Raw genomic sequence first — 27868 nt, forward strand, 5'->3', positions numbered from 1 at the left:
AGGATGCAAATAGAGAAATCACTGTCCATCACATATGCAGTAGAATTTGTCCTACTTATTAATGTCCCTGGGATGGTACACATGCTTAAGTATCCGATTATTATATACTACAAAATTAAAATCTTGCACATTAGATTAGCAACATAGAGGTAAAGCTGTCTCAAATGTTGTAGAACCATGGGGATCAGCAGTTGTGCATACACATGTATCACTTTGTTGCATTGATCAGGAAAGCACAGAGGGGTATGTTGTCTTGATGGAACAAAGCCACATCTCAACATGACCTGGGGTATTCTAGTGTAATTACTGTTAATCTTTGCAGTGTGACCTGTGCATATGTTTTAAAGTGCCACAGTTTGTAATGACTTGCACTAAACCTGTTCAAGTGCAAAACAAAATTGATTGAACTTTTTATCTTCATTTTGGTTACACAACTGATACTTTCCTTTTGTAACTGTCTCCACTATCTGTCTGTCCACTCTGGGCAGCCCCAAGAGTTGCTAAATCAACTGCCTTGTGGAAAGTGCAAGACAATGCTTGAAGCCACTTGGAGATGTAGATTGGTGGCCTCACATTTCAGACTTGACTTACCACCATTAGGAGCACTGTCAGTCAGGTTTTCATAGTATCTGAGCCCAGGCTGAGAGCTTCCTTTTCCCCCATTGACAGAGCTCAATCAGAAGAGGCCACCAAACTCCATTTCACTCATCTGAATTTGAAAGTAAGCAACCTTAATTTCCCAATGGAAAGAAGGGATGTGATGGACAGACTTGTTACACTGATAGATGAAGGGGTGGTTCTGCTTTCCAGAACAGGAAAATCTGGGAGGCTAATGAGTGGTAGGTTAAATGCCCTTTGTAACTATGAACTTAAAATACAATAGAAGAGAAATGTGTGTGGTGCCAGTGTTGAACAAACCACTAAACCTCCATGGTCAATTGGGTTATTCTTAAACTGAATCCATTGCAACACATTTTATGTATTAAAGGGATAGTTTTGTCTTAAAAATCACTTCAGATTTTTTTGCCCATACTGTACTATAATTAGAAGTAACATTTCTCATTTCAGTTTCTTTCTGTCCAGCAACCTTCCCTGTTTCCTCTGTATAGTCAATTTCCTCTGTATGCAAAGTAGTGGTGGGGAGGGGAGAAACTCTTTCCAGTGCGGGATAATGGGATTATAAAACCACGAAGGTCTAGTATTTGAAATGACTTTAACTTGTATTTTGAAACTGGCTAGATTTCAAGTTGACAGAGTCCCTTTAAGAATGTTTCATACTATGTTGTCCCTGTAGGATACAGTATCTTCATGTTTTTGCTACACCAGAAGATTTGTAGTACAGTTCCTCTTGACTGAGGAGGTGTATGTGTGAGGGTGGTAGATAAGCTTCACAAAGAATAGTCTTATTTCTGGGAAATTCTGGGGTCTGTCCTGTCACAAGAATTTGCTGTGCGATCTGTTCTAATGATCAGAGTAGTAGCAAAAGAGAGCACTTGTCTCAGTCCTAAGGCTAAGAGGCTTTTGTTTGCCTTGGCAGTGATACAGTACATAAAGCCCTTAGTCTGAATCTTGTTATAAAACCAGTCTGGTAGTGTTTGTGTGCTGCAGGGTGTAACCCACATTATTTTGAGACACTCAACTAGATCAGTATCTTGGAATTATATTTGTGCTCTGCTTTAATTTAGATAATATTAATTAAGTTACAGTGAGGCACTGTTCTCTGGTTACTGCTTGCTGCAACCTGTATGCACAGGATTTAATTGATTAGTGGTTTGGGAAGAGTTAACTATATATCAAGTAAAGGGATTATGAAGTAGTTTAGGAGCAATTTAGGGTGCTCTAAGAATTTTTTTAAAAACTGTCACTGAATTCGAAGAAATCCATCTTTTTCCTGTTGTCATTCCCCTTGGCACTGTTGCCAATATACATAGAACAGCTTCATCCAATTCAGAACCAGGGAGTGAATCTGACTATAAACAGAAAGGCGCTGATCCAGCGCCCACTTATGCCAGCTCCCATTGAGTTATATAGGCTTTGGATTGGCCCCAATACAAGTGACTAGTATAGTTTTGGAGCATGAGCTTTTGTGGGTGAACACCCACTTCGTCGGATGCATCCGACGAAGTGGGTTTTCACCTATGAAAGCTCATGCTCCAATAGATCTGTTAGTCTATAAGGTGCCACAGGACTCTTTGCTGCTTTTACAAATCCAGACTAACACGGCTACCCCTCTGATACTAGTCTAGTTTTGTTTCCCAAACTGAGCCAAGGGCAGAATGTATCATAAACAGTGACAACTATGTAGAGCTATCAGGTTGCTGTGATCACAGGTATGGCTAATTTATTTTAGTGCTTTTTATATACCTTTTAATTTTGTGGTGGGTCATTGCTTCTTTGTCAAATTTCATTTTTTAAATCAAAGGCAATATCTAAATTAAGGTTGCATATAAGGATCTGAAACTCTAACGTGTGTGTTTTCCTCCTGTTATACAAAAGAGTCCAAAAATAACTTATTTTGATGAACTAGCTTATTCTTTGGGGTCCTTTTGTAATGAGTAAGTTTTCAGCTCTGAAAATAAAAATTTTATGTTTGAAACCACAGCACAAGTGTAAGTAGCAGTGTGAATGTGTTGCTATAAATCTTTGCTCTGCTGGCTACAGGCCTGGTACTGTAAGTATTGGCACAACAATCCAATGATTGTATTGTAAATTTTTCTAACTATTTGCAGTTAGAACAGATTTCTGTACTGTTGATATTTTCCTTCTTAGTGTTTGCATAGGTTTTCAAAGTAATTCTAACTATTTGTGGTGTGAGCTTTGATATGAGGGAGCAAGAGCAGAATACAGGATTCAGGGATGAACCGGGGAGAGGGGGGAAATCAAGAATTGCTTGTCAGGTGCTCTGATGGATGGTTGGTTTGGAAACTTGCATTTGAATTGTCTTGGACTATAAGAAAAGTATTGTCTCTCTAATTATCTGGATTTTCAAGTGAAGAGATCCGCTGGTGGTAAACTATCACTTCTTTCCCCACCAGAAGAATGTCTCATCAAAGCAGCTATCAGGATTAGAATTGTTCAGTTCTCTTGAAAGACTTTTTTCTTCTCTGGTATAATTTCTGTGTACTAGCTCTGGAGCCGGAGCCAAAGCCAAACCTTCTATTAGATGAACAAAATGTGTTTGGGAGCTGCATTTGAAATGTTCATAGTCAACAGATCTGTTTCAACATACTCCTTTGTTTAGAGCATTGGCCCTTTAAGGTTGGCTTGACAGAAGTGGATTGACTGGTGTGAGTTTGAATTGGCAGCTACTTCCCTCACTCCTACCAAACAGCTCCGTTGGGATTCGGATAAGGAAAGAAAAGGAGTAGCAGCCCTCAGAATGAGATGGCAGTTAGAGTAAAACAGTTGAGTAGGGATGGGAAACAAATTTATTTTAGCGCTTGGCACATGACTAAGTATGAAATGGGAAGGAGAAAGAGACTGGGAGCCCTGGGAATTGTTTTCTGACTTAAAAGTACTCAAAGGGGCCTGGTTAACATCATGGTGGAGACACACAAGGACTAGAACATCATTCTGGAAGTGCAAATTCCTCTTGGGCAGTACTCAGTCTAGCCTTGTTATTAGGGTTCCTATTTTCTGAGTCACTTCCAGCCACCCGAAGGGCGGATCTGCTGGGGTTTTTAATCCAGTGCTTCAGCACTGTGGTTGACTGATATGGAGAAAATGGCATCTTGTGGCTGAAAGAAGTGGAAGAGGCTGATTGGAGAGTCTCTAGGAAGATGGCTTCCCTTGGCTAGGCCAGCAATCTCTTGGTATGTATGCCCACCATGGGGCATGAGGGAAAGACAAGTTGTATCTCTTCCATTGATTTTCTACCTTATGCCATAAAGGAGCTGTGGGGTGTATGGATTTGTGGAGGGGGCAAGGAAGAGCTGCTCTCATTCATGTATGGTCACAAGGTCATTATGTAGGGACGAAGCATGTGGCACACTTCTTTTGTGCACAGGAGGACCCAGGAGTCTTAGTTTGGAAACTTAGGGTATGTCTACACTGCAATTAAAGACGCACAGCTGGCCCCTGCCATCTGACTCAGGCTAAGAGGCTGTTTAATTGTAGTGTAGAAGTTCAAGTTTGGGCTTCAGCATGAGCTCTGGGGCCCTGCGAGGGGAGAGAGTCCCAGAGCTTGGGCTGCAGCCCAAGCCCAAATATCTACACCATAATTAAACAGCCCCTTAGCCCAAGCCTGCATCAGTTGGCACGGGTCAGCTGCAGGTGTCTTTTGCAGTGTAGACATAGCCTTACTGCTCACCTGCTGAGGGACCAGTCTCTCAAAATAAGGCAAAAAACAAGCATGGTTGTTAGTTTCAACAACTTACTGCTGTATTTTCTGTAACTGGGGACTTCAAGATTCATCCCTGAAAGAAGCGTTCAGTTGTATTTTATAGTAAATATTAAGTCAGCCGCTTGCTTCCATACAGCATGCACAGTGGCTGTTGCGCAGCATTTATTATTGGACTATCAGGAAGCTTTTTCTTATGCAGTGTCAGTGAATGGGAGCAATTCAGCTAGGAGCCACATGTACACATCTAAAGACAGGAAAGTTCATATCCAAGTCTCTTATAGCATAAGTTCAATACCTGTTCAAAAGGTACGAGTAAGTTCTTGTGGATGAAGGGATTAATGTTCGGCAGCTAAAATTCTAAATAACAAGAATGATGGAAAAGAGGAGCAATCCATAGGCTGCAGACTTTGGTTGAAAGATCAGTACCAGTCCTCTCAAAGCTATTCTCAGAGCTATCAGAAGAACAAGGAGTGTACTTTTTCTAGTATAATGTTCTGGGAGGTATATTTAATTAGCAGAAATTACCCAGTATGAATTTCAGACAGAATTGTTGAACAATAGCAATTTTGGTTTATGTGGTGGAACATAGAAACATACATGTCTGCTCTTGGAGGCATCTGGCCTTTTGATTTCATCCTGAGACACAGGGCGAGTTGCTTTGTGTTCGGGAAGCACAAGGCTTTCAGTAAACATTGAGATTACATTTGATGGCTAGAAACTTGGGATAGAGTCATAGAAGTGTAGGACTAGACGGGACATCAGTAAGTCTTTTAATCCAGTCCCCTGCACTTCAAGGAAGGACTATGTAATAACTAGACCATTCCTGAAAGGTGTTTGCCTAAACTGTTCTTAAAATCTTCCAGTGACAGAGGGCACAACCTCTCTAGGCAATTTGTTTGAGTGCTTAACCACCTTGAAAGTTAGGAAGTTTTTCCTACTGTCCAACTTAAACCTCCCTTGCTTCAGTTTAAGCCCATTGCTTCTTGCCTTATCCTCAAAGATTAAGGAGAACAATTTTTCACCCTTCTCCTTGTAACAAACAACTTTTTACGTGAAAACTGTTTCCCCCCCCCCCCCCAAGTCTTGTCTTCTCCAGACTAAACAAACCCAATTTTTTAAAACTTCCCTCATAGGGCATGTTTTCTAGACCGTTAATCATTTCTGTTGCTTCCTCTGGACTTTCTCCACATCTTTTCTAAAATATGACACCCAGAGCTGGACACACTACTCCAGTTCAGACCTTAGCAGTGCATCTTGTCTTGCTTACAACACTCCTGCTAATGCATCCCAGAATAATGATTGCTTTTTTTGCAACAATGTGATGCTGTTGACTTATACAGTATTTAGCTTGTGATCTACTTTAACCCTCAGATTACTTTCCGCAGTACTTCTTGCACAGTCATTTCCCATTTTGTGTGCGTGCAATTTATTTTTCTTTCCTAAGTGGAGTACTTTGCATTTGTCCTTTATTGAATTTCACCTATTTACATCAGACCATTTCTCCAGTTTGTCCAGATCATTTTCAATTTTAATCCTATCCTATAAAGCACTTGCAACTCCTTCCAGCTTGGTATTCTCTGCAAACTTAAATATATTTTTTTTATGCCATTGTCTAAATCATTGATGAAGATATTGAACAGAACTGGACCCAGGGCTGATCCCTGCAGGATCCCTCTCCATATTCCTTTCCAGCTTGATTGTGAACCACTGATAACTTTATTCTGAGAACAGTTTTTCAACCATTTGGGATACTCATTTTTCATACTTATAAGACACTTAACAGAAGTTAAAAATACTACTTCTCCAAAGAACATATGTACAAGTAATGAAAATTTCATTAAATGGGGACCTGGATAGTTAGGAGAATGAGTCTTTGACCTCAAGGTTATTAGTCTGTCTCCCAGGGTGGTTGTGACAGCCATTTCTCTATCAGCTGTGAAATTGCCTGTTTGAAGCAAGTTGATATTTTGTAGTCCACTTTATGGTGGCTAGATAGCCATATAATACAACCATCATTAGAGTTGTCCCCTTGCCAGCAGACTTATTAGAGACCTGTTCAGACTGCAATATTCTCCCCCCCCAGAAGTGGTTCCTGCAGATCAGAGATGAATCTCACTGGCAGAGATTACTGTGTCGGATCATCTACACTCCAGTCTGTGCTGTTCCTTTTCTTTGAATACTTGAACTTCAGCTTTCAGAGGGCTATTAGTCCAGCATGAAATTCATGTATTTTTTTTAAATAAAGTTAGTCGCATTTATATCATCCTAATTGAGGCTCTTAATGTCTTGTACCTAAGAGATAAGGGGCATACATATAGGGATCGCTTCGCTTATCACTTGTATGCAGCCTCTACTGGCTTGAAACATGTCAGCTCTTGAAGAACAACAGTGCGGATCAGTTTCAGTCAGGAAATAGAGTTCCATATCTGGTGGAAATCAGAAATACTTTTTGGATATATTAAGTAAACACTGTGCCGCGAGAGGATTCCACTTGATTAATATTAAACTTTATTTTAGTGTCTTGTAAATCTTTTGGCCAAAGAGAACACACAATGGCTCACAAATCCTCAACAAGTCAGTTTCAGTTACATGGATAAAATAAAACTTATAGCCAACCTCCTGTATGCACGTTATATAAAATACTGGAAGTTGTTCCATCTGTGGGCGTTCAGAGGGCTATGACTATAAAGGCACTCTGTGCATTAGGTTAGGGTTAGAGTACAGCTGCTTACTGGCTGTACTGAACATTGTGTTCAGCTAAAGCAAATGTACCCATAGTATTTTCTTTTTTCTTGTACTCTGCATCAGTTTAATGTGTTTAAAATTTAAACACAGTTTAAAGGCTAACCAGTGTACTGTGATTTTAGGGATATTTTTCTGAGAGAAGTTGTTTGCCATCTTATTTTGCAATGCCAGGATTGTTTTCCTTAGCAGTAGGAAATGCTTTTGCAGAGCATAATTTGTGCTGTTTGGAAGTGCTGTTTTTCCTAAAACAAGGCTGAGCTGCGCATCTGGTCATATGGCAGACAGGCCGCAGGGACAGGCGAACTCAGCAAAGGGTGCAGTAGTGCCACTCTGCCAGCATTTGCAAGGGGAATCGCCTTCTAGCATGTACTTCTTTGTGCCATTTCTGCTGGGCTTACAACACCTTTATGCAGTTGGAGCAGCATGAAGGATTCACAATGGAAGAAAGAATCCAGTGTTGTAAATCCAAACACTTGAGAGAAGAAAAGCCCAACGTCTGTTTTTCGTGTTAGAGGGGCTAATGAGCAACATGTTACATTATTCTCCTTTTAGAAAAAGATTACTATCTAGGAAGGTGAAGACAGAGTTTATTTAGGAAAATTAGTGGCAAATGAATTTCTTTGCTGTCTTGCCCATCTGGAAACACCAGGCTAAGGAACCTGCTATCTTTCACCCACTGATAACAGTAGTGGTTTAACTCCTCTTTGCTTGGGAATGTTCAGCCACCATGTGTGGCTTCTGAGTTACAGTGCAAATGTTCCTTGTTACCCTAGCCAGAACTTTGAAAATGAAATACATGATGTATTAACTTCTGCTACTGAGCTGTCTGATTAAGGTGAAGTGAAGGGTTTAGGATTCTGTAAATGATTATGGGCAATACAGAAATTCTAGAGCTAGTTCAGACGTTTGGCTGTTTGAAAAAAATATATATTTTTTTTTCTGTATACCAGCTCTGTAGCCTGGATTAAAAACCTTTCTGACGTGACTGCTTGCCAGACTTCTTAAAATCCTTCTCTGGTCTGTTGTGTACTTCATACATTGCCTTTTAAATCCCCCTACATGACTGTATGTGGGTTTTAACCCCACCTACTTCAGGATTTGAACTCATGATTTTAGGGGAATTCAATATTGAATTTTGATGTTATGTAAAGCACTGGGTGGCTGTAGTTTCTTGAGTTAGGTGCATGTTCATAATACACCTCTACCTTGATATCAGGGGCAGCTCTAGGTATTTTGCCGCTCCAAGCACGGCAGGCAGGCTGCCTTTGGCGGCTTGTCTGCGGGAGGTCCCTGGTCCCGTAGATTCGGCGGCACGCCTATGGGAGGTCTGCCAAAGCCATGGGACTAGTGGACCCTCCGCAGGCATGCCGCCGAAGGCAACCTGCCTGCCGCCCTCGTGGCAACCGGCAGAGCATCCCCCATGGCTTGCCGCCACAGGCATGCGCTTGGCGTGCTGGTGCCTGGAGCTGCCCCTACTTGATATAACGCTGTCCTTGGGAGCCAAAAAATTTTACTGTGTTATAGGTGAAACCATGTTATACTGAACTTGCTTTGATCCACCGGACAGCCCCCCCGCCCCCGGAGCGCTGCTTTATCACGTTATATCCAAATTTGTGTTATATCGGGTGGCGTTATATTGAGGTAGCGGTGTATCTTGATTTCTGTTGTTGAAGCTGGTTTCCTCTGAGTTTGGGGTGTGTGTGATTTTCAAAATCCATTTTAAAAACATGAGCATTTTAGTATTACACTTTCATGGCATCTCTACAAGTAACCAGGGTGGATTACAATCAATTGTTAATTTAAATCAATCTTGTTTTGCATTTGTGCTATTTTGTTGGTTTTCTAAAGAGGCTTAGTCTTTGTTTGGTTAAAACATGTTGACATGTAAGCGAATATGGCCTTTACATTCAATTTGGTTCTTTGCTAATTAGGAGTGTACATTTATTTAAAGCTATATAATAGTTTAACATAAATTTATTCAGATTCTTTGTTCATTTTTGGTTAGAAAGCGAATGACGCATCACAACATTACTAAATGATTTTTTTTTTACTCATTTCTCATGCCACATTTGGATGGTAACTGAAATTCAATTCAAAATGTGCAATAACGTTTTCAAATTTGTTTTTAATAGCTAAAATAAAGCTACCTCATGTACTGGGTACATAAACTTATTTCTATCAACATGTTTTGTATATAAAATCGATTTATTAAACAGAAATAAACGGTTAGTGAATTGAACTGATTGTTTACGGTCACTGAGTCCTTTAAAATTTTAGAATGAGTAGGTCTCATCCACTCACACCTCATTTTTCTTTGTAGAGTGGAAAAGAATAACAAGCTTTCCTGCTTTTTCAGCTCCCAATCTGTTTTTCAATTTTGAGACCCAGTCATTGAACTGAACTAGTCAAAGTAAGATGAAGAAAATATTGTCTCTGCACCTGCACAAAGGACTATTGTTGTCAAAAGTTGGTTTAGCACTTTACAAAACTCTGGTTTGTAGCCAGTGACTTCCACTCGTTCATTGGTTTGACTGTCTTTTGAACTTTGGCAGCAGACTTGTAGTGCTTGAATATTGCTTTTAATTTAATTTAATTAATAGATGATAGTAAGTTTTAGGCTTTAATAGGTGGTTATTGCAAATTTAATATTAAATACATTCATTTGAAGAGAGATTTAAATCCAGTTTTTAAAAAAATCAGTGGTTTTTATGCACCCAGCAGGTAACTCTTTGAAATGCTGTCGTCTTATTTCGTGTAACTAAATCACTGTTTCTGGCTCATATGATAGCATGAAATATATCACAGGAACAACAGCTTGTAAATGTGGAAAATCTAGTCAGATCCATGGGCTAGAACAAGCAGCTGTCATACTTCATGTAGGTTTGCCATATTGAAAACATAAATCCCTTTCTGTATGTAGGATACCAGGTCTACTATTTTATTCCATTCACCTAGTCAGACTGGAATAGCACATAGCCAGACATCCATTACTGTGGAACATAGGTGTACACACTGGTGTCTTCAACCTTATACTATGAAACTATCTTTGTTTTCCCTTCCATTCTAGGTTCAGAGGCTGTAGCCATGAATAATAAAGGCTTTCGACGAGGGAGTTTCCAGAGCAGCACAAGTGATGAAGACATGGTGGAGATAGCAGGAAGAGCTCTGGATTTCTCCATCACAGATGATGATCCCCCGCTGGATAGAGAGATGTTGGGAGGTAATGCTCATGTTGCCATCTCCATTAAATTCCTCATCACTAAAATCTTTATGTAGATTTCAGATTAATGTGTACTACTTCATGTGACTGTAGCAAGAGCCAGTTTCTCAATGGAGTGGCCAGGTTGTGGTGTAAGGGCTGTATGCTTTGCTGTGTCACTCCTATTGTGACCTCAACACAATTCTCTACACTGCACTATTTTCACCGGGGTGGCTTTCTGTACAGGCTGCTATAGTACCATATAGCAGCCAAGTGTGCACTCACCTGCTTCTATTGGCTTCTGTAACTATAAGTAAACAGTGATTGAATTAGGACTTGGGTGCAGCACAAAGTAGCCGAGTGTTTCTTTAAAAGAGAAGGTAAGATAGACTACAGAAGGTAGATTAGTGACTATTTGTAGGAGAGAAGCCAGGGCGCCTCCCCATCGCAGTAAACTATCTAATCCTGGCTGTACACATTTAGTGAATTGTCATACAGGCAAAGTATTTTCTCTTCTCAATATATTTTTCTGTTTGTGTGATCTTTTAGTGTATACAGTAAATTAGCCTGCACTCTTTTCTGTGTCTTCAAGGACTTGTTTTTCCTCCCCACAGTCCTTTCTAGGCACTTCACATATCACGGGGGACAAGCAAGCAATTAATCAGTGGCTTGAGGCAGCCTGGAGTATGAGTGAAAGCAAACATGATCCCTGGGACAGTTATGGCCCAGAAGCTCTATTACTCATAATTGTTCAGCACCCATCCAAAGATCTTGGCTGCCCTTCTTTACAATGCAGCTGCTATTTGAGGTTTTTTCAGTCTCAGCAAAGCCATCTGCTCTGGTTTACTGTTTTTTAGATGTTGAAAATTGGGAAGTTCCCCTCCATCTTGTTCAACTGATAAGTACAACGTACCTTTCACCCAGGGTGAAGTGACTCACTGAAACAGTGGTCTGCATTGCTACAGTGCAGCCACTTCAGTAAAGCAAAGAGATAAAGGTGTTTTGAGGTTCATTAATTTATAGAATGCAGAATAAAAAACAAGGAGGAGAGGGACCCTGTCTACAGAGGACTTGTTAGAGAGAACACTTAGAATGGTCTCTTGGGACCTCATACCAAAAAGTTGATTAAAGTGGATAAAGAGACTTGAAAGATCTAATTCTATATATCTTGGCTGATCAAAAGCTAAAGGAAATGGGTTATAATGGTCTAAAGTATTTAAGGGGCAAAATGAGTAAGAATAAGGAGACTGAGCCAAGGAGAATTTAAGTTCTTCAGAAAATATCTGAACAGGGAAATCTATTAGCTTGTGCCATCCTTGTTGCTGATGTCTTTTAAACCTGGGCTGAAGAAAGGATTGGAATACAACTGTGGGGACCATACTGATACTGACTAGAGAGTTGTCTAGATTAGTGACTTTCAAACTTTTCCAGCCACATCTTCCTTTTAGACCATCAATATTTTCCGTTATCCCCTCCCATGGGAATGCAAGAATTGCCATACTAGATTAGATCCAGGGACTGTCAAGCCAATACCTTATCTCCAACATTGGCCAGCATCAGATGTTTCAGAGGAAGGTTTAAAAACCCCACAGTAGGCAGATGTGGCATAATCTGCCCAATGAAGATTTCAATATCATCCTTAATAGAGTTAAACTCTGAAGCATGAGATGTTGCGTTCATTCCAGAACTTGTATTATCTATAACTCTGGATACTCTTATTATCCATAAAAAGATGGACTGAATATTTAAATCTTGCTAAATTCTTTGTCTCTAACATGCAGTGGCAATGAGTTCACAGTCCAGGTATTGTGTGAAAAAGTAGTCCATTTTGTTTTGAATTTTCCATCTTTAGTTTCATTGAATGCCCCCTTCATTTTTGTTGCAAGACTGGAAGAATAGAAAGTGTCTGATGTACCACCTCTGTACCATCCATTATTTTATTTACTTTTATCATGGCTCCTCTTATCTCCTTACTAAGGTAAATAAGGCCAGTTTCTTTCAAGCACTCTTCATATAAATGTTTCAGTGTCTCTAATCATTCTTGTCAGTTCTCTGAATCTTTCCTAATTCTGCTATATCCTTGGAGTGATCAGAACAGAATTCCTGTAGAAAGTGTAGTATTGATTTATATGATGGCATTATATTTTCCATATTTTCAATCTTGTTCTGTAATCCTCAATCCCCAGTTCCTTACCCCACAAATAAATACTTAGCTCTTATATAGCACTCTTCATCAGTAGATCTCAAAATGTTTTACAAAGGTCAATATTGTTACTCATTTTATAGATGGGGAAACTGAGGCACAGAGGGCAAGTGACTTACCCAAGGTCACTCAGTAGATGCGTGGCAGAGTAAAGGATAGAACCCGGGTCTCATGAGACCCAGTCCAGTGCTATATTCACTATGGCATGCTGCTTACAATCACTAGACAAGATTTTTTGTTCTGCGTATTGCTAACATACACAAAAATGTGCATTTGTGTACATTTTCATTCAAAAGAGATGTCAGTTTTTATTAAGTGTAATAACTTTTTGTATTCTTGTTAATGATAAGATGCATGAGTCTGAGGAGTTGCAAATCAGTTGTAAATGCACCATGAAGGTTGTCAGACAGAAGTAGCTAGTTCTCAACATTCTGCAGTGGTGGTGCTTGGTGGTGCACTATTTTCACCGGGGTGGCTTTCTGTACAGGCTGCTGTAGTACCATATAGCAGCCAAGTGTGCACTCACCTGCTTCTATTGGCTTCTGTAACTATAAGTAAACAGTGATTGAATTAGGACTTGGATGCAGCACAAAGTAGCCGAGTGTTTCTTTAAAAGAGAAGGTAAGATAGACAGAAGTATTGCTCTTTGAGCCTATGAATAAATGATTGGAGATTCACATTTCACTGAGTTCCAAAACTGATTGATGTCTTCCCTTTCAAATTGTACCTCCTATGAGTCCTTGCAAGACAAGTCAGTCAATACAGCGTGCACATCTGGTGGCAGTGTGGCTCAGCAAAGGGGTTTCAAATAATCTCCCTCCAGTTTCTCATCCTCAGGGAAGAATTCTTTTGGTTTTGATCTAAAAGTTGGATCATGCAGGGCCTGTATTCAGATGAGTACAGCAAATTCAGGCAAGCGTTACTACATTGTGTTGGCCTTGAAAAAGTGAGTAGATCGTTAACTCCACAACCCTGTGTGGGGGAGGAAGGAGGGTGTTTGCAACCCTTCTGAAACATGTTTGCAGCGTCCCAACCCCTCACGGGTGCCACCTCTCCCACTTTAGGAATCGTTGATCTAGGGTCCCCAACCAGGTCTGGTGTCCACAGTTCAAGAAGGAGATTGATAAATCGGAGAGGATTCAGAGAAGAGCCTCAAGAATGTTAGAAAACCTGCCTTATAGTGATAGACTCACAGTGCTCAATCTATTTAGCTTAACAAAGAGAAGGTTAAGGGGTGACTTGACCAGTTGATAAGTTTCTACATGGGGAACAAATATTTAATAGTGGGCTCTTCACTCTAACAGAAAGGTCTAACATGATCCAATGTCTGGAAGTGGAAACTAGGCAAATTCAGACTGGAAATAAGGCACATTTTTAACAGTGCGAATAATTAACCATCAGAACAATTCATCAAGAGTCTTGGTGGATTTTTCTACCAGTGGCGATTTTTAAATCGAGATTGGATGTGTTTCTAAAAGATCTGCTCTAGGAATTATTTTGGGGAGGTTTTATGGTGTTTGTAATACAGGAATTCAGACTAGATAATCACAGTGGTCCCTTCTGATCTTAGAAACTATAAATCTGTGAACTAGGCCTCACGTCTTTTGTGCTATTTGTGAATCCATGACTATATGTCTATATTATGAGGACTATAACAGCATACTTATGTTGGCATAGCTCCATAGTGTAGACACAACCTACCAACAGAGTTTTTTTTCTGTTGGTGTTGGAACACCCCCTCCCCAGATGAAGGCTGAGGGCTTCTGTCAACATAGCTGTGTCTACATGGGGGATTTTGTTGGCATAGCTGTGGGTCAGGGATGCGGGGGGGGGTTCCACACCCTTTACTGATGTAGCTATGCCAATATTTTTTCTATGTAGATCAGGCCTAACTTGTAGTTCAGAACCATCTGTCTATTGTTACTGTCCTTCAAGGTGGATATGCACACTTATCATGCAGCATAGACTTCATCTCATCCTTTGGTGTAGAACTATAATATCTCACTATACAGTAACTTTGTCTTATTTTTGAGAATCAGACTATCAGACGTCAGTTTTCAAAAGCATCAAAAATGATATGAATAAAAACTCAGGCTATCAAATTTGCTTTAAGGAGTATACTAGATGCACTTTTGGTAACGTACAGAATTTTAAAATATAAAATCTTCTACTGAGATTGGCAATGGCTTTATAGGTACCTTTAACTGATTACTAACACTTACAAACCAACATGATTTGCCAATTGACTTGTAAACGCTGCTTCTTTCCTATATCTTGGTGCTATTCTATCTATGTCTATACTTGGATTTCAGGAGATTTAAAAAATGAGTAACTTTTTTTTAACTACCTCTTGCAGAGCTAATTTAGTGTCTCTCAGTGGACTAATTATATTCTGTCCAGTTGGGTCCAATTCAGAAAAAGGAAGGTAGAGGGAATACAAATACTGTAATGCTTGAGATGCATTAGTATTCTGAGCAGCTTTTTCCCCCCCTTGTTTTCGTGCACACAGATAGAGGTGATCAGCTGTAACTCTGTTGTGTTTTCCACTTAAAGGAGTTGGCTTGTACACAAACCATGACTGGGTGGAAAACCACACAAGAGATCCATAGATGGTTAATGGAAACACTTTTTAAAGAGGATGTCACTGAGACGTGTATTTGCTTAGAGCTTGGGATTAACTTTAAAATGTCCTTTAATGTTCCAAAAATGTTTTTCTTAGCGAGCCTTTTCTTTTCCTTCCCTGTGTCCCAGATTGAGCAGTATCTGGTGTTTTCTCTGTGTGCTAGTACTTTCCTCAACTCATTTTGCCCATTGTGCATCTCCCATATAGCAATGTACGGCAACACAGGCAGAAGTGGATAAATTTTTTCTTCTTCGATCTCTTAATTTAAAAAAGAAAAAAGGCCAGTCCATGGAGCAGCTGTCTGGGTACACAAACAGCAGTATGCCCAAACTTCTTTGGATTTTTTATTGGCTAATGTCCCTTCTAGAGCTGGGCAGGAAACCACATTAAAGTACATGATGGAACTTTTAATGCAAGGAAGAATAGTCCACGTGGACACTTAGTGCATGGCAGGCTAATTTGAGGTGGATTTAAATCCCATCCTGTTGCAAACTAAAAGTTGTTTTTGTGTAGACAGGCCCAAAGGGTGTGGTGAGAAATCTTATGATATTTTGATAATGTACATAAAAATAAGCTTTCCAGTAGATACAGAAAAGCTGTTTAGTAACAGGGCCATCTTCAGGCAGCAGCAGAAATACTTCACTTTGTTCTGCTTTTTGTTATATCTGTCAGATAATCTAGATCTTGATTTTCCTCTCTCTTCCCACTGAAAGAAACCCACTGTTGGGCACATCTTCCCTATTAAATATACGAGCATTTTTTAATTCATGGAATCCAGTCTGCACTGACTGCATGTTTGATGGTAGACAAGTTCTTCAGCATGATAAAATCGTAGTGTTGTTAACTTACCATTTTAGTGAGAATCTTATAGTAGGAAGAACATGAGAGCTGCCATATTGGACCAGATCACACATTCTTGCCCAGTATCCTATCTACAACAGTGGCTGGTACCAGAGCTTCATGGGGAATGTACTGAATAGGGCAACTCTACAACGATCTACCCATGTCTTCCCTTCCCAGCTTCTGATAGAGAGGTTTAGAGTCTCCTCATGTGTGGGGTTGCATCCCTGACCGTCTTGGCTAATAGCCATTGCTGGATCTATCCTCCATGAGCTTCTGTTGTTCTTTTTTGAACCCAGTTATATTTTTGGTCTTCACAACATCCCCTGGCAATGAGTTCCACAGGTTAGTTGTGCATGGTGTGAAAATTTTCTTCATCTTTTTTGTACTAAATCTGCTGCCTGTTGATTTTATTCATAGAATTATAGAATATCAGGGTTGGAAGGGACCTCAGGAGGTCATCTAGTCCAACCCCCTGCTCAAAGCAGGACCAATCCCCTTTGGGAGACCCCTGGTTTTTGTATTGTGTGAAAGGGTAAATAGCACTTTTTTTCCGTACCATTCTTTGTTATAGACCTCTCGCATCTTCCTTTAATCAACTGTTTTCAGATGAACAGCCCTAATCTTTTTAGTCTCTCCTGTCTTGATAGTCCTTGTTGCCCTTCTCTGAACCTTTTCTATTTCTTCATTTTTTTCAAGCTGGAGCAACCAGATCTGGTCACAGTATTCAAGATGTGAGTGTACCATGGATTTATGTAATGGTATTACAATATTTTCTCTTAATTTCTATCCCTTCCCTAATAGTTCCTAACATAGTGTTAGTCTTTTTGAATGCTACGACCCATTGAGCAGTTGTTTTCAAAGAACTATCTGTGGTGACTCCCAAGATCTTTCTTGGGTGTTAACTGCTCATTTAATCCCATGGTGTATGTATTGTTGGAATTGTCCTTTCCAGTGTGTGTTTCTTTGCACTTATCAGTGTTGAATTTCATCTGCCAGTTTTGTTGCTCATTGAGGAGGAGTTGTAGCCATGGCAGTCCCAGGATATTAGAGGGACAAGGTGAGTGAGATAGTATCTTTGATTGAACCACCTTCTGTTGGTGAGCTTTTGAGCTACTCAAAGCTCTTCTTGAGGTCTGGGAAATGTACTCAGAGTGTTGCAGCTAAATACAAGAATGAACAGATAGTTTAGCATAAGTAGTTAGCAATTATTCAACGGGACTATTCAAGGTGAAATGGCCAGTTAACACACCCCTAGTCATAGGACCAAAAATGGAGGGTGGGGGGGACTAGTGGGTTACAGGTTGTTGTAATAACCCATACATCCAGTATCTTCATTAAGACCATGATTTTACTGTCTAGCAAAGTTATAGCCTTGCGTCTCATTTTGTTGCCCAGTCACATGGTTCTGTGAGATCCCTCTGTAGCTCCCCGAGTCTGCTTTGGACTTAACTGTCTTTAATTTTTTATTGTCTGCAAACTTTGCCACTTCACTGTTCACGCCTCCCTTTTCCAGATCACTAATAATTATGTTGAACAGTACGGATCCCTGGGGGGCTTTGCTGCTCACCTCTCTCCATTGTGAAAACTGATAATTTATTCCTACCCTTTGTTTTCTATCTTTCAATCGGTTACTGATCCATGAGAGGACCTTCCCTCTTATCCCAGGGCTACATAATTTTCGTAAGAGCTTTTCATGAGGGACCTTGTCAAAGGCTTTCTGAAAATCCAGGTACACTATATTGACTGGATCACCCTCATGCACATGCCTATTGACTCTCTCAAAGAATTGTAATAGATTAGTGAGGCGTGACTTCCCTTTACAAAAGCTGTGTTGACTCTTCCTGGACATATTATGTTTACCTTGGTGTCTGATAAATCTGTTCTTTACTATAGTTTCTACCAGTTTGCCTGGTACTGAAGTTAGGCTTATTGGCCTGTAATTTCCAGGATCAGCTGTGGAGCCCTTTTTAAAAATCGGGCATTACATTACTAGATGACTGGAAGGTAGTTACAGAGACTGATTTCAGGGATCACTTACATGCCACCGTTAGTAGTTATGCAGTTTCGAATTTGAGTTCCTTCAGAAATCTTGGGTGAATAGCATCTGGTCCTGGTGACCTGTTGTTGTTCAGTTGATCAGTTGTTCTAAAACCCTCTTCTTATTGACATCCATATTTGGGACAGTTCTTCAAATTTGTCACCTAAAAATAATAGCTCTGATGTGGGTATCTCCCCCACATCCTCTGCACTGAAGATAAATGCAAAGAACTCAGCTTCTGTGCAACGACCTGGTCTTCCTTGGGTGCTTCTTTAGCACCTTTGTCAATCTGGTCTTTCACCAGCAGAAGTTGGTCCAAAAAAAGATATTACATCACCCACCTTGTTTCTTTAATGTCCTGGGACCAACACAGGTATGACAACACTACAAACAATGAAACAGAAAAGAGAGGCAACTACGGTGCTATGAAAAGGTCCAGCTGAAATGGAATGATTCTTTCCCACTGATTTCAAAGTGGGGAAACATTCAATATTGAGTTACTCACTGAATCTTGCTGCAGAAATATTTAATATTTTTGGAGGAGAAAGTGGGTAAATGCAGTTATGTTCTCAGCTGATCCTTATAAGGAAGCTTTTGTTAGTCCGGAGCTAATTGGGATGGTAAATGTAATTGTCTAAGTTTATGCAAATACTTGCAACTTGCCTGGAATGGTACTCAATTGTCCTCTTCCTTATTTAATTAATAGAGAAATTTACTTTCCATCTCAGTTTTGTCTTTTTATGGGAACATGGCTGCTTCTATGAGGAAAGCTCAATGGGATCAATCACTTCCAGTGAAATGTTGAAACTTGCACAGGTATATCTTTAATATTAGTTTTGGATGTGCGTATATAGCATGAAAATATAGGACACTTAATATGGTATAAACGTGGTGTTAGCACTCATTTGGTGTGAGCTGACTGGAGCATTGAACGATTTTTAATTACTTATTTTCTAGCATTTTGTAGCTTGTGTAAATGGAATGAGGAGTTTAGCAACTTTAACTCTAGGCCAGGATAGCATATATAATACATAGAAACTGTGTGCATTTATTTATATATTTCCCCAGTAATATATAGATCGGGGTAGGTAACCTATGGCACGTGTGCTGAAGGCGGCATGCGAGCTGATTTTTCAATGGCACTCTCACTGCCCGGGTCCTGGCCACAGGTCCAGGGGGCTCTGCACTTTTAATTTTAATTTTAAATGAAGCTTCTTAAACATTTGAAAAACCTTATTTACTTTACATACAACAATAGGTTGGGTATATATTATAGACTTATAGAAAGAGACCTTCTAAAAAGGTTAAAATGTATTACTGGCATGCAAAACCTTAAATTAGAGTGAATAAATGAAGACTCGGCACACCACTTCTGAAAGGTTGCCGACCCCTGATCTAGATATAAATGCACATAGTTGTCATGAAACTACTTAGGTTCTTATATAACCATCACTATAGGAAATCAGGTGCTAAGATACTACAAAGAATTCTTGAATCTGGAGTGTGTTGTTAACATGGAAAGAAATAAAGCAGTCACCAAGAGGGGATTTTAAATATTTTGGTGATTGTTAACCTTACTAGCTTGTCCATTGAATTCAGGATTTTTTTCTTTAGAAATACAGGGAGATATTTGGGCACCAGGTATATAACCTACCCTCTAAAACTGCAACAGCAGCATATATCTTGTGAGCTAGGAGTCTTAATTATTGAACCTCTGTCTTAGCAAACCACCACTTATAGATAGTGGAGAATGCAGCAGCATGCTTGCGGGCAGAATTGAGCAGTGATGGTTATAATATACTTATTCTACACTCTCTCTGTGCCTGCCTGTAAAGTGATGAGCTGTTGTATTTTAAAGCTTCTTGATTCAGAATCTAACTGGTGTGTCTTCTGACACCACATATCTTTTTAGGGATCTACTATTGCAAATTACATTGGCAAGTTAATGAGATTTTTGCTGTAGCAGTTCCTGTGGTGAAGAACTTATCCCAAACATCTGCTTTAGGTCATCCTTCCACTTTCTTTTATACATATAAAAACATTGGAAACCACCTTTTTTCCCCTCAGAGGTGTTTGTTATATGTAGGACCTACACTAGGTATCTCATTTATTATTTAATTTGCAATATACTGAACTGGAACTAGCAGTTTTTAAAGGCAAGTTTCGATCTGAGGCCTAAACATCTTGATGGGGAAAAAACAAAACTTAAGTTCAAAATGTTTCAGAAGTAGAATACAGTACTGTTATGAGCTGGTCAAAACCTTGTTATGGGTTGCATTAGACCTCTTTAAGCAGGGGTGTGAATGAGACCTCCATTTAAATCCAGTGTAAGAGACAGGGGCCACACCTAAAACGAAGTCTAATAATCTACCCAAAAACTAGCACCAGGTGGGCAAACTGTTTGCCTGGGTATAGTGACTGGTGGGTAGGTGTGAGAGTGCACACACACACATACACACTGAGAACAGGCTGAGAGAGAGAGAGCCTGGAGGAGCAGCTGAAAGCTTGTGACTACCCCGGAAGAAACCGGGGGAGTTTTTGAGGTTAGGATGCAGGCTGAAAAGACTGCTCTTGGTGCTGTGAGCTAAAGAAGGGCTGGTCTACACTACACAGTTAGATTTGATGTAAGGCTGTTTATATCGACCTAATTATGTCAGTGTCTACACTACAGCCTTCCTCCTGCCAATGTTAGGCCTAGTCTACACTACGCTTTTAAACTGAATTTAGCAGCGTTAAGCCAATTTAACCCTGCACCCGTCCACACAATGAAGTCCTTTATATCGATATAAAGGACTCTTTAAACCAATTTCTGTACTCCTCCCTGACGAGGAGAGTAGCGCTGAAATAGGTATTGCCATGTCGGATTAGGGTTAGTGTGGCTGCTATTCGATGGTATGGGCCTCCGGGAGCTATCCCACAATGCATCATTTTGACTGTTCCAGACGGCAGTCTGGAGTCGGATGCACTGGCCAGGTAGACAGGAAAAAGCCCTGTGAACTTTTGAATTTCATTTCCTGTTCACCAGCGTGGAGAGAGCATCAGCACAGGTGACCACGCAGAGCTCATCAGGTAACAATGCAGTCTCCTGAGAATCGAAAAAGAGCTCCAGGATGGACCGCACGGGAGTTACTGGATCTGATCGCTGTATGGGGAGAGGATTCCGTGCTAACAGAACTCCATTCCAAAAGATGAAATGAAAAAACATAATTTGAAAACATTTCCGAGGCCATGACCAGGGACTCAGTACAGTGCCGTGTGAAAGTTAAGGAGCTCAGACGAGCCTACCAGAAAACAAAGAAGCAAACGGAAGGTCCAGGCAGGGCCGAAAAACATGCCGCTTCTACGCTGAGCTGCATGCAGTTCTAGGGGGGTCTGCCACCACTACCACACCCCTGTCCGTGGATTCCAAGAGGTGGGGTGGTAATCTCAGCCATGGCTGAGGATTCTGCAGACGGGGAAGATGAGGAAAGAAGAGGACGATGAGCTTGTAGAGAGCACACAGCACTCCATTTCCCCAACAGCCAGGAGCTTTTCTCACCTGATGGAATTACCCTCCCAGTCCTCCCAAGCCAACTATCCCAGACAACGAAGCCATGGAAGGACCTCTGGTGAGTGTACCTTTGTAAATATAAAACATGGTTTAAAAGCAAGCGTTTTTTAATGATTAAGTTTGCCCTGAGGACTTAGGATGCATTTGCGGCCAGTACAGTTACTGGAAAAGTCTGTTAACATGTCTGGGGATGGAGCGGAAATCCTCCAGGGACATCTCCATGAAGCTCTCCTGGAGGTACTCCAAAAGCCTTTGCAGAAGGTTTCTGGGCAGAGCAGCCTTATTCTGTCCTCCATGGTAGGACATTTGACCACGCCATGCATTGTAGCAAGTAATCTGGTATCATTGCATGACAAAGCCTAGCTGTGTATGGTCCCGGTGATTGCTGGCATTCAAGCAACATCCGTTCTTTATCTCACTTTATCATTGTTATCCTCAGGAGAGTGATATCATTCATGGTAACCTGGTTGAAATTCAGGAATTAAGTAAGGGACAGAGATGGCCATTCCTACTGGGCTGTTTGCCTGTGCTTAAAAGAAATCTTCCCTGCAGGTAGCCAAGGGGGGGAGGTGGGGGGGGGCGATTGGTGCTGAGCTTTTCTGTGTGGCTAGCAGGGATCTTCCCTGCTACCAGCCATGCGTGGTTGGGGAAGGGGGGTGTGATACCATTCCATTAGCAGTGATATTCCATGATACCAGCCATGGGGGGGTTTTTGCTGCTGCACGTTAACAGGAAAGAAGCAGCACTCAACGGGCTTTGCTTGCTATTTGGGAAAGGAGGGCGCTGGATAGATGAAAACTGCAAGAAGATGAAGAGAAGAGTGGCTTACCATGACCACATGCAAGCTGAATTCTTCTGCCGGACCAGTGTCTGTCTGTGATCTGTAACACCAAAGCCGCAGGCACTCAATATTAAGATGCAAAATGTTCGACCTTGTAGTGAAAAAAACATGTGCTATGTAAGGTGAATAGTGTTGTTCACCGTGAAAGAGTATGACCATTGTTCTCTAAAATGTATCTTTTTAAATACTTCTCTCCCTTTTTTCCCCTCCCTCATGCAGCTGCAAATTTTTCAGCCTCCCTACTCCATCCTGAAGACTATCTCAGATAAGGCGGGGAAAAAAAGACATGAGAAGAAATGTTTCTCAGAAATCATGGAAGTGACCCACAATGAAAGAACTCATCTGAATGAGTGGAAGGACGTGTATCAAAGTACAGGAAAGATGTCAGTGACGTGAGGACAGGAGGGACGACGAATGTGAGGACAGGAGGGAAGCTCGAGATGAGAGGTGGCGGCAGGAAGATCAGTGGTGGCGTGATGCAACTCTGGGGCTTCTGCGTGATCAAACTGACATACTCTGGCATATGGTGGAGCTTCAGGAACAGCAGCAGGATCACAGTGCCGCTGCAGCCCCTGTATAACCACCCTCCCCCTCACCATGTTCCTTAGCCTCCTCACCGCCAGATGAGAGGGAGGGAGGGAGGCTCCGTGCACCCACCCACTCCACCCGAGTGGACAGCCCAACCAAAAGGTTCTCATTATCATGAAATTTTTTAGTGGCCTTTTCCTTCCCTACTATTCTCCTCCAAAACCCAGCCGGGCTACCTTGTCAATTCTCTCCCTCTTTTTATAATTAATTAATAAAGAATACATGATTTTTAAAATGAGTGACTTTATTTCCTTAGAAAGCAAGCTGTGATCGAAGGGTGGGGAGTGGCGTGGATGCTTACAGGGAATGAGTCAATCAAGGGGGGGCAGAGGGAGGTTTCAGCAAGGACAAACAAATACAACAGTCACACTGTACCCTGGCCAGTGATGAAACTAATTTTCAAAGCTTCTCTAATATGCACCGCTTCTTGGTGTGCTCTTCTAATCGCCGTGGTGTCTGGCTGTGCATAATCAGTGGTCAGTTGATTTGCCTCAGCCTCCCACCCCACCATAAATGTCTCCCCCTTACTCTCTGAGATTGTGGAGCACACAGCAAGCAACAATAACAATGGGGACATTGGTTTGGCTGAGGTCTGAGCGAGTCAGTAATGTGCGCCAGCGCGCCTTTACATGGCCAAGTGCACATTCTACCACCATTCTGCACTTGCTCAGCCTGTAGTTGAACAACTCCTGACCACTGTCCAGGCTGCCTGTGTATGGCTTCATGAGCCATAGCATCAAGGGGTAGGTTATTGGGCCTCCGGTCGAGCTATCCCCACATGCATCATTTTGACTGTTCCAGACGGCAGTCTGGAGTCGGATGCACTGGCCAGGTAGACAGGAAAAGCCTGTGAACTTTTGAATTTCATTTCCTGTTCACCAGCGGGAGAGAGCATCAGCACAGGTGACCACGCAGAGCTCATCAGGTACAATGCAGTCTCCTGAGAATCGAAAAGAGCTCCAGGATGGACCGCACGGGAGTTACTGGATCTGATCGCTGTATGGGAGAGGATTCCGTCTAACAGAAATCTCTCTCCTTTGGGAATCCCATTGCAGGAAAGCCATGTACTTATGACCTGCACATTTCTCAGAGTCACAACCTTTCGTAGCAGCAGCTTAGTGATTGCTTTGTCTACTTGCATCACAGCAGCCCCCACAGTAGATTTTCCCACTCCAAATTGATTCCCGACTGACCGGTAACTGTCTGGTGTTGCAAACTTCCAGAGGGCTATTGCCACTCGCCTCTCAACTGTGAGGGCTACTCTCATCTTGGTATTTTGGCGTTTCAAGGCAGGGGAAAGCAAGTCACAAAGTTCCATGAAAGTGCCTTTATGCATGCGGAAGTTTCGCAGCCACTGGGAGTTGTCCCACACCGGCAACACTATGCGGTCCCACCAGTCTGTGCTTATTTCCCAGGCCCAAAATTGGCGTTCAGTGGCTAGAACCTGCCCCATTACCAGCATGCTCTCCAAAGCTCAGAGGCCCGCAGTTTGAGAGAATTCTGTGTCCATGTCCTCATCACTCTCGTCGCCGCGCTGCTGTAGCCTCCGCCCCCTTGCCTGGCTTTGCAGGTCCCAGTTCAGCATCGACTGCACGAGAATGCGTGAGGTGTTTAAAACGTCCATGATTACTGTCTTGAGCTCAGCAGGGTCCATGCTTGCTGTGGAATGGCATCTGCACAGTTCACCCAGGAGAAAAGGCGTGAAACGGTTGACTGCTGCTGCTTTCACGGAGGGAGGAGTGAGGCTGTACCCAGAAGCACCAGCGGCAATGTTTTTTGCCCCATCAGGCAGTGGGATCTCAACCCAGCATTCCAATGGGTGGGGGAGACTGCATGAACTATGGGATAGGTATGGGATGGCTACCCACAGTGCAACGCTCAGGAAATCGATGCTAGCCTCGGTACATGGACGTGCACCGCCATATTAATGTGCCTAGTGTGACTGCGTGCACTTGACTTTATACAATCAGTTTTAAAAAACCGGTTTCTGTAAAATTGGAATAATCCTGTAGTGTAGACATACCCTAAGTGTCCTACTACACTGATTGTAATAACCTTTCCTCCATGAGCTTTCTTTTAAATAAAGTTTGGTTCTATCATTTGAAGGGTCATTTGCTAAACTAAATTGTCTGTAACCTACATAGAGGCTTGACCCTGAGAACTAAGTTTGGTTTATTGCACTCTTAGTTTTAATGATTTAATACTGATTGGAAACATTTAAAAGTCCAGGTTAAAGTGTATAGATACTATGTCAGGAGTTATATATACTGAAAATGTTAACTTTTTATATCACAATTGAGGTGGAGAAACAAGTTTCCTGTCAGACAAGATACTTATTCATCTCTCTGAGGTGTTAATTAAGCATTGTAAGCTAACAAAATGGACGTCTATTTACATATTAAGTCAATGGGGGATCTGAAGTCAACAAGGAATAGCTCACAGGAGAAGAAGCCTTGGGAATTGTATTGTTTCTGAATACAGATGCACAAAGTGACTTTGGGGATATAAGAGAAGACAGCCCCTATTCCTGCATTTAGGAAATAAACAGGCAGTGTGTTTACATTCATGAAAACAGGCTCTTCTTCGAGTGATTGCTCATGTGTATTCCACAATAGGTATGCGTGCTCGCCATGTGCACCGGTGCTGGAAGTTTTTCCTCTAGCAGTGTTCATAGGGGAGCGCTCCTAGCGACCCCTAGAGTGGCGCCTTTATGGTGTGGTATAAGGGACGCTGCGTGCTCCCCCGCGCTCAATTCCTTCTTGCCACGAGTGAAGGTGCATTGAAACTGCTCTGCTCCAGCTTGTCTACAGCCTTCCTCTAGAACTCTTGTTTGTTTGTAGTAGTTGTGCCTGTAGTTGAAGTAGTTTACATTAGTGTTAGTTTAGTTTAGTGCACCCAGGTCAGGGCGTGCCCTGGGCTTTAAATTGTGCGACACTTGCAGCTGGCTGATGCCAGTGAAGGACCCGCATGTGTACTGTTCACACTGTCTGGGGGAAACCCATCTCAGCAATCGCTGCAAGATGTGCAGATCCTCCAAGCCTTGGACCAGGAAAAAAAGACATTCATCTCCAAGCCATTCTGATGGAGTCGGTGTTGACCACGACTCTGGTGCGCTGCTCTGAGTTAGCACCAGGTATCGCAGCATCGGTGCACGGCGACCAGTCAGCACCGCTCCCTGTCCGTGGGGCATGCCAAGAAGGCTAAGAAGAGGTCTTTGCTGCTGATGCACTGGAGCAAGACTGGGGGAGAGACTAGACCCATGTTGGGCAGTTCTTGGTCCCCATCAGCCTCCAGGCCTCTGACTCAGGTTGAGCAGAGTAGCCCGGCCCATTTGGAGTAGGCTTCCCCGGATGGCCAGGTGACCTCTATACTGAATGCCCTGCAAGTGGCCGGGGCCGTTATGTCCCTGCTGGTACCAGGGGCACTGCCACCGTTGGCTCCCTGGTCCAGAGGCAAGCAACCGCTTAGATCTCTGCAGTTGCCTCCTGGTTGGTACCATTCGCGGTCGAGGGAATGTTCCTGACACCATTTGCTACTCAGTGACCGTCCCATGCGTAGTCCATGCCGGTCACCGTCGATCCCTACCAGGTTGTCTGGCTGGATTCCGATTGACAGGAGTTCCAGGCACCACTCTGTTTCAAGGGCCTGAGGCCTTGCAAAGGGAGCAGTCCCCGTCGAGACTGAGACAGGTAGCACTGGAGGCTCTCTTCTCAGAGAGCCTACCATAGCCCATCACGATACGGATGTTGACGCCGTTCCTGTTCTTCGTCTCGCTCAAGGACCTCAAAGCGGCACCACTCCCGCAGTCCTGGGTGTCAGTCTCTGGTGCCTCGTCATTGCGGATCTGCCTGCCAGAGCTGATCACGAAGCAGCTGCTACCGGCAGTACCGTTCCTCCATGTCGGGATTATGGTCTCATGGTCAGCGCCATTCCCAATGCCACTGCTCCTCCCAGTCCAGGGATAGCAGCAGGTCGTACGCCAGTCTGGCCTCCCTTCGTAGTTGTGAGTCAATGGGAGAGGCTAGTCAGGCTGAACAGCCTGCTCCGCCGGTGCCACAGCAGGTGCAGTGGCACCAAGTTCCTTGGCTGGCACTGTGGTACCAATGGGCCCTATGGCCCCCAACGCAGCCCCCAGTGGGGGCTCACTTGGTGGCCGGAGCCTCAGAAGACAGTCAGCCTCCCTTTCCCAGCCTCTCAGAATGAAGTTGGTGTGATGTGCATCTTTGGTTCCATGCCCGGAGGACGACCAAGTGGTGGGACCTCCGGTACCAGTGGGTACACCGAGTACCATGCCCGCATCCTCACCCTCCCCTGATGAGGTAATTATGGCTCCTCCTCCCTCTGTTCCGCAGGAGGACTCTAAAGCCCACCAGAAACTATTGAAAAGGGTGGCATCGAGCCTCTACCTTCAGCTGGAGGCACCCTCGGACTCCCTCTTCAGTGTCCTGTCGACCTCAGTACCAGGCAGGAGCTGGACCTTATCCTTATGGAACATTGTGTACAGGGGGCACAAAGGGGTGGCAAAATTTCAAATGCCTTGTGGCAAACTCCGGCTTCCTTTTCCCTCCCATCTCTAAGAGGGCAGAATGGAAGTACTTTGTGCCCACCAAGAGGCATGAATACCTGTACACCCACCCTGCCCCCAACTCCCTGGTGGTTGAGTCGGTCAACCACAGGGAGAGGCAGGGCCAACTAGACCTTGCTTCAAAAAATAAAGACTCAGGGAGGCTGGACTTATTTGGGAGAAAGCTTTATTCGTCCTTGAGTTTCTAGGTAAGGGTGGTGAACCATCAGGGTCTCCTGGGTTGGTATCAGTTCAATTTGTCAGGCTCTCTTCCCAAATTCGAGGACCCCCTCCAAGAGCGTGACAAGAAGGAGTTCGAAGCTCTGGTGGAG

General features: G+C 42.6%; 1 protein-coding gene across 3 annotated transcripts in view; it reads left to right on the forward strand.

Annotated features, from left to right (window-relative positions):
• The window catches only part of LOC116829119 (H(+)/Cl(-) exchange transporter 5), a 102833-nt gene that overhangs the window by 32269 nt on the left and 42696 nt on the right, over nucleotides 1-27868 (forward strand). For 2 of the 3 annotated variants that reach the window (XM_032787748.2, XM_032787746.2), the window contains one exon: nucleotides 10155-10307. In XM_032787748.2, the coding sequence (XP_032643639.1) occupies nucleotides 10172-10307 (136 nt within the window). In that variant the 5' untranslated portion in view covers nucleotides 10155-10171. Of the gene's footprint in view, nucleotides 1-3348; nucleotides 3813-10154; nucleotides 10308-27868 lie in introns of those variants that run through there. The other variant, XM_032787749.2, reaches the window with a different exon arrangement.

The sequence above is a fragment of the Chelonoidis abingdonii genome, chromosome 8 (genome assembly GCF_003597395.2).
Source record: "Chelonoidis abingdonii isolate Lonesome George chromosome 8, CheloAbing_2.0, whole genome shotgun sequence".
In the NCBI taxonomy this organism is placed as follows: Eukaryota; Metazoa; Chordata; order Testudines; family Testudinidae; genus Chelonoidis; species Chelonoidis abingdonii.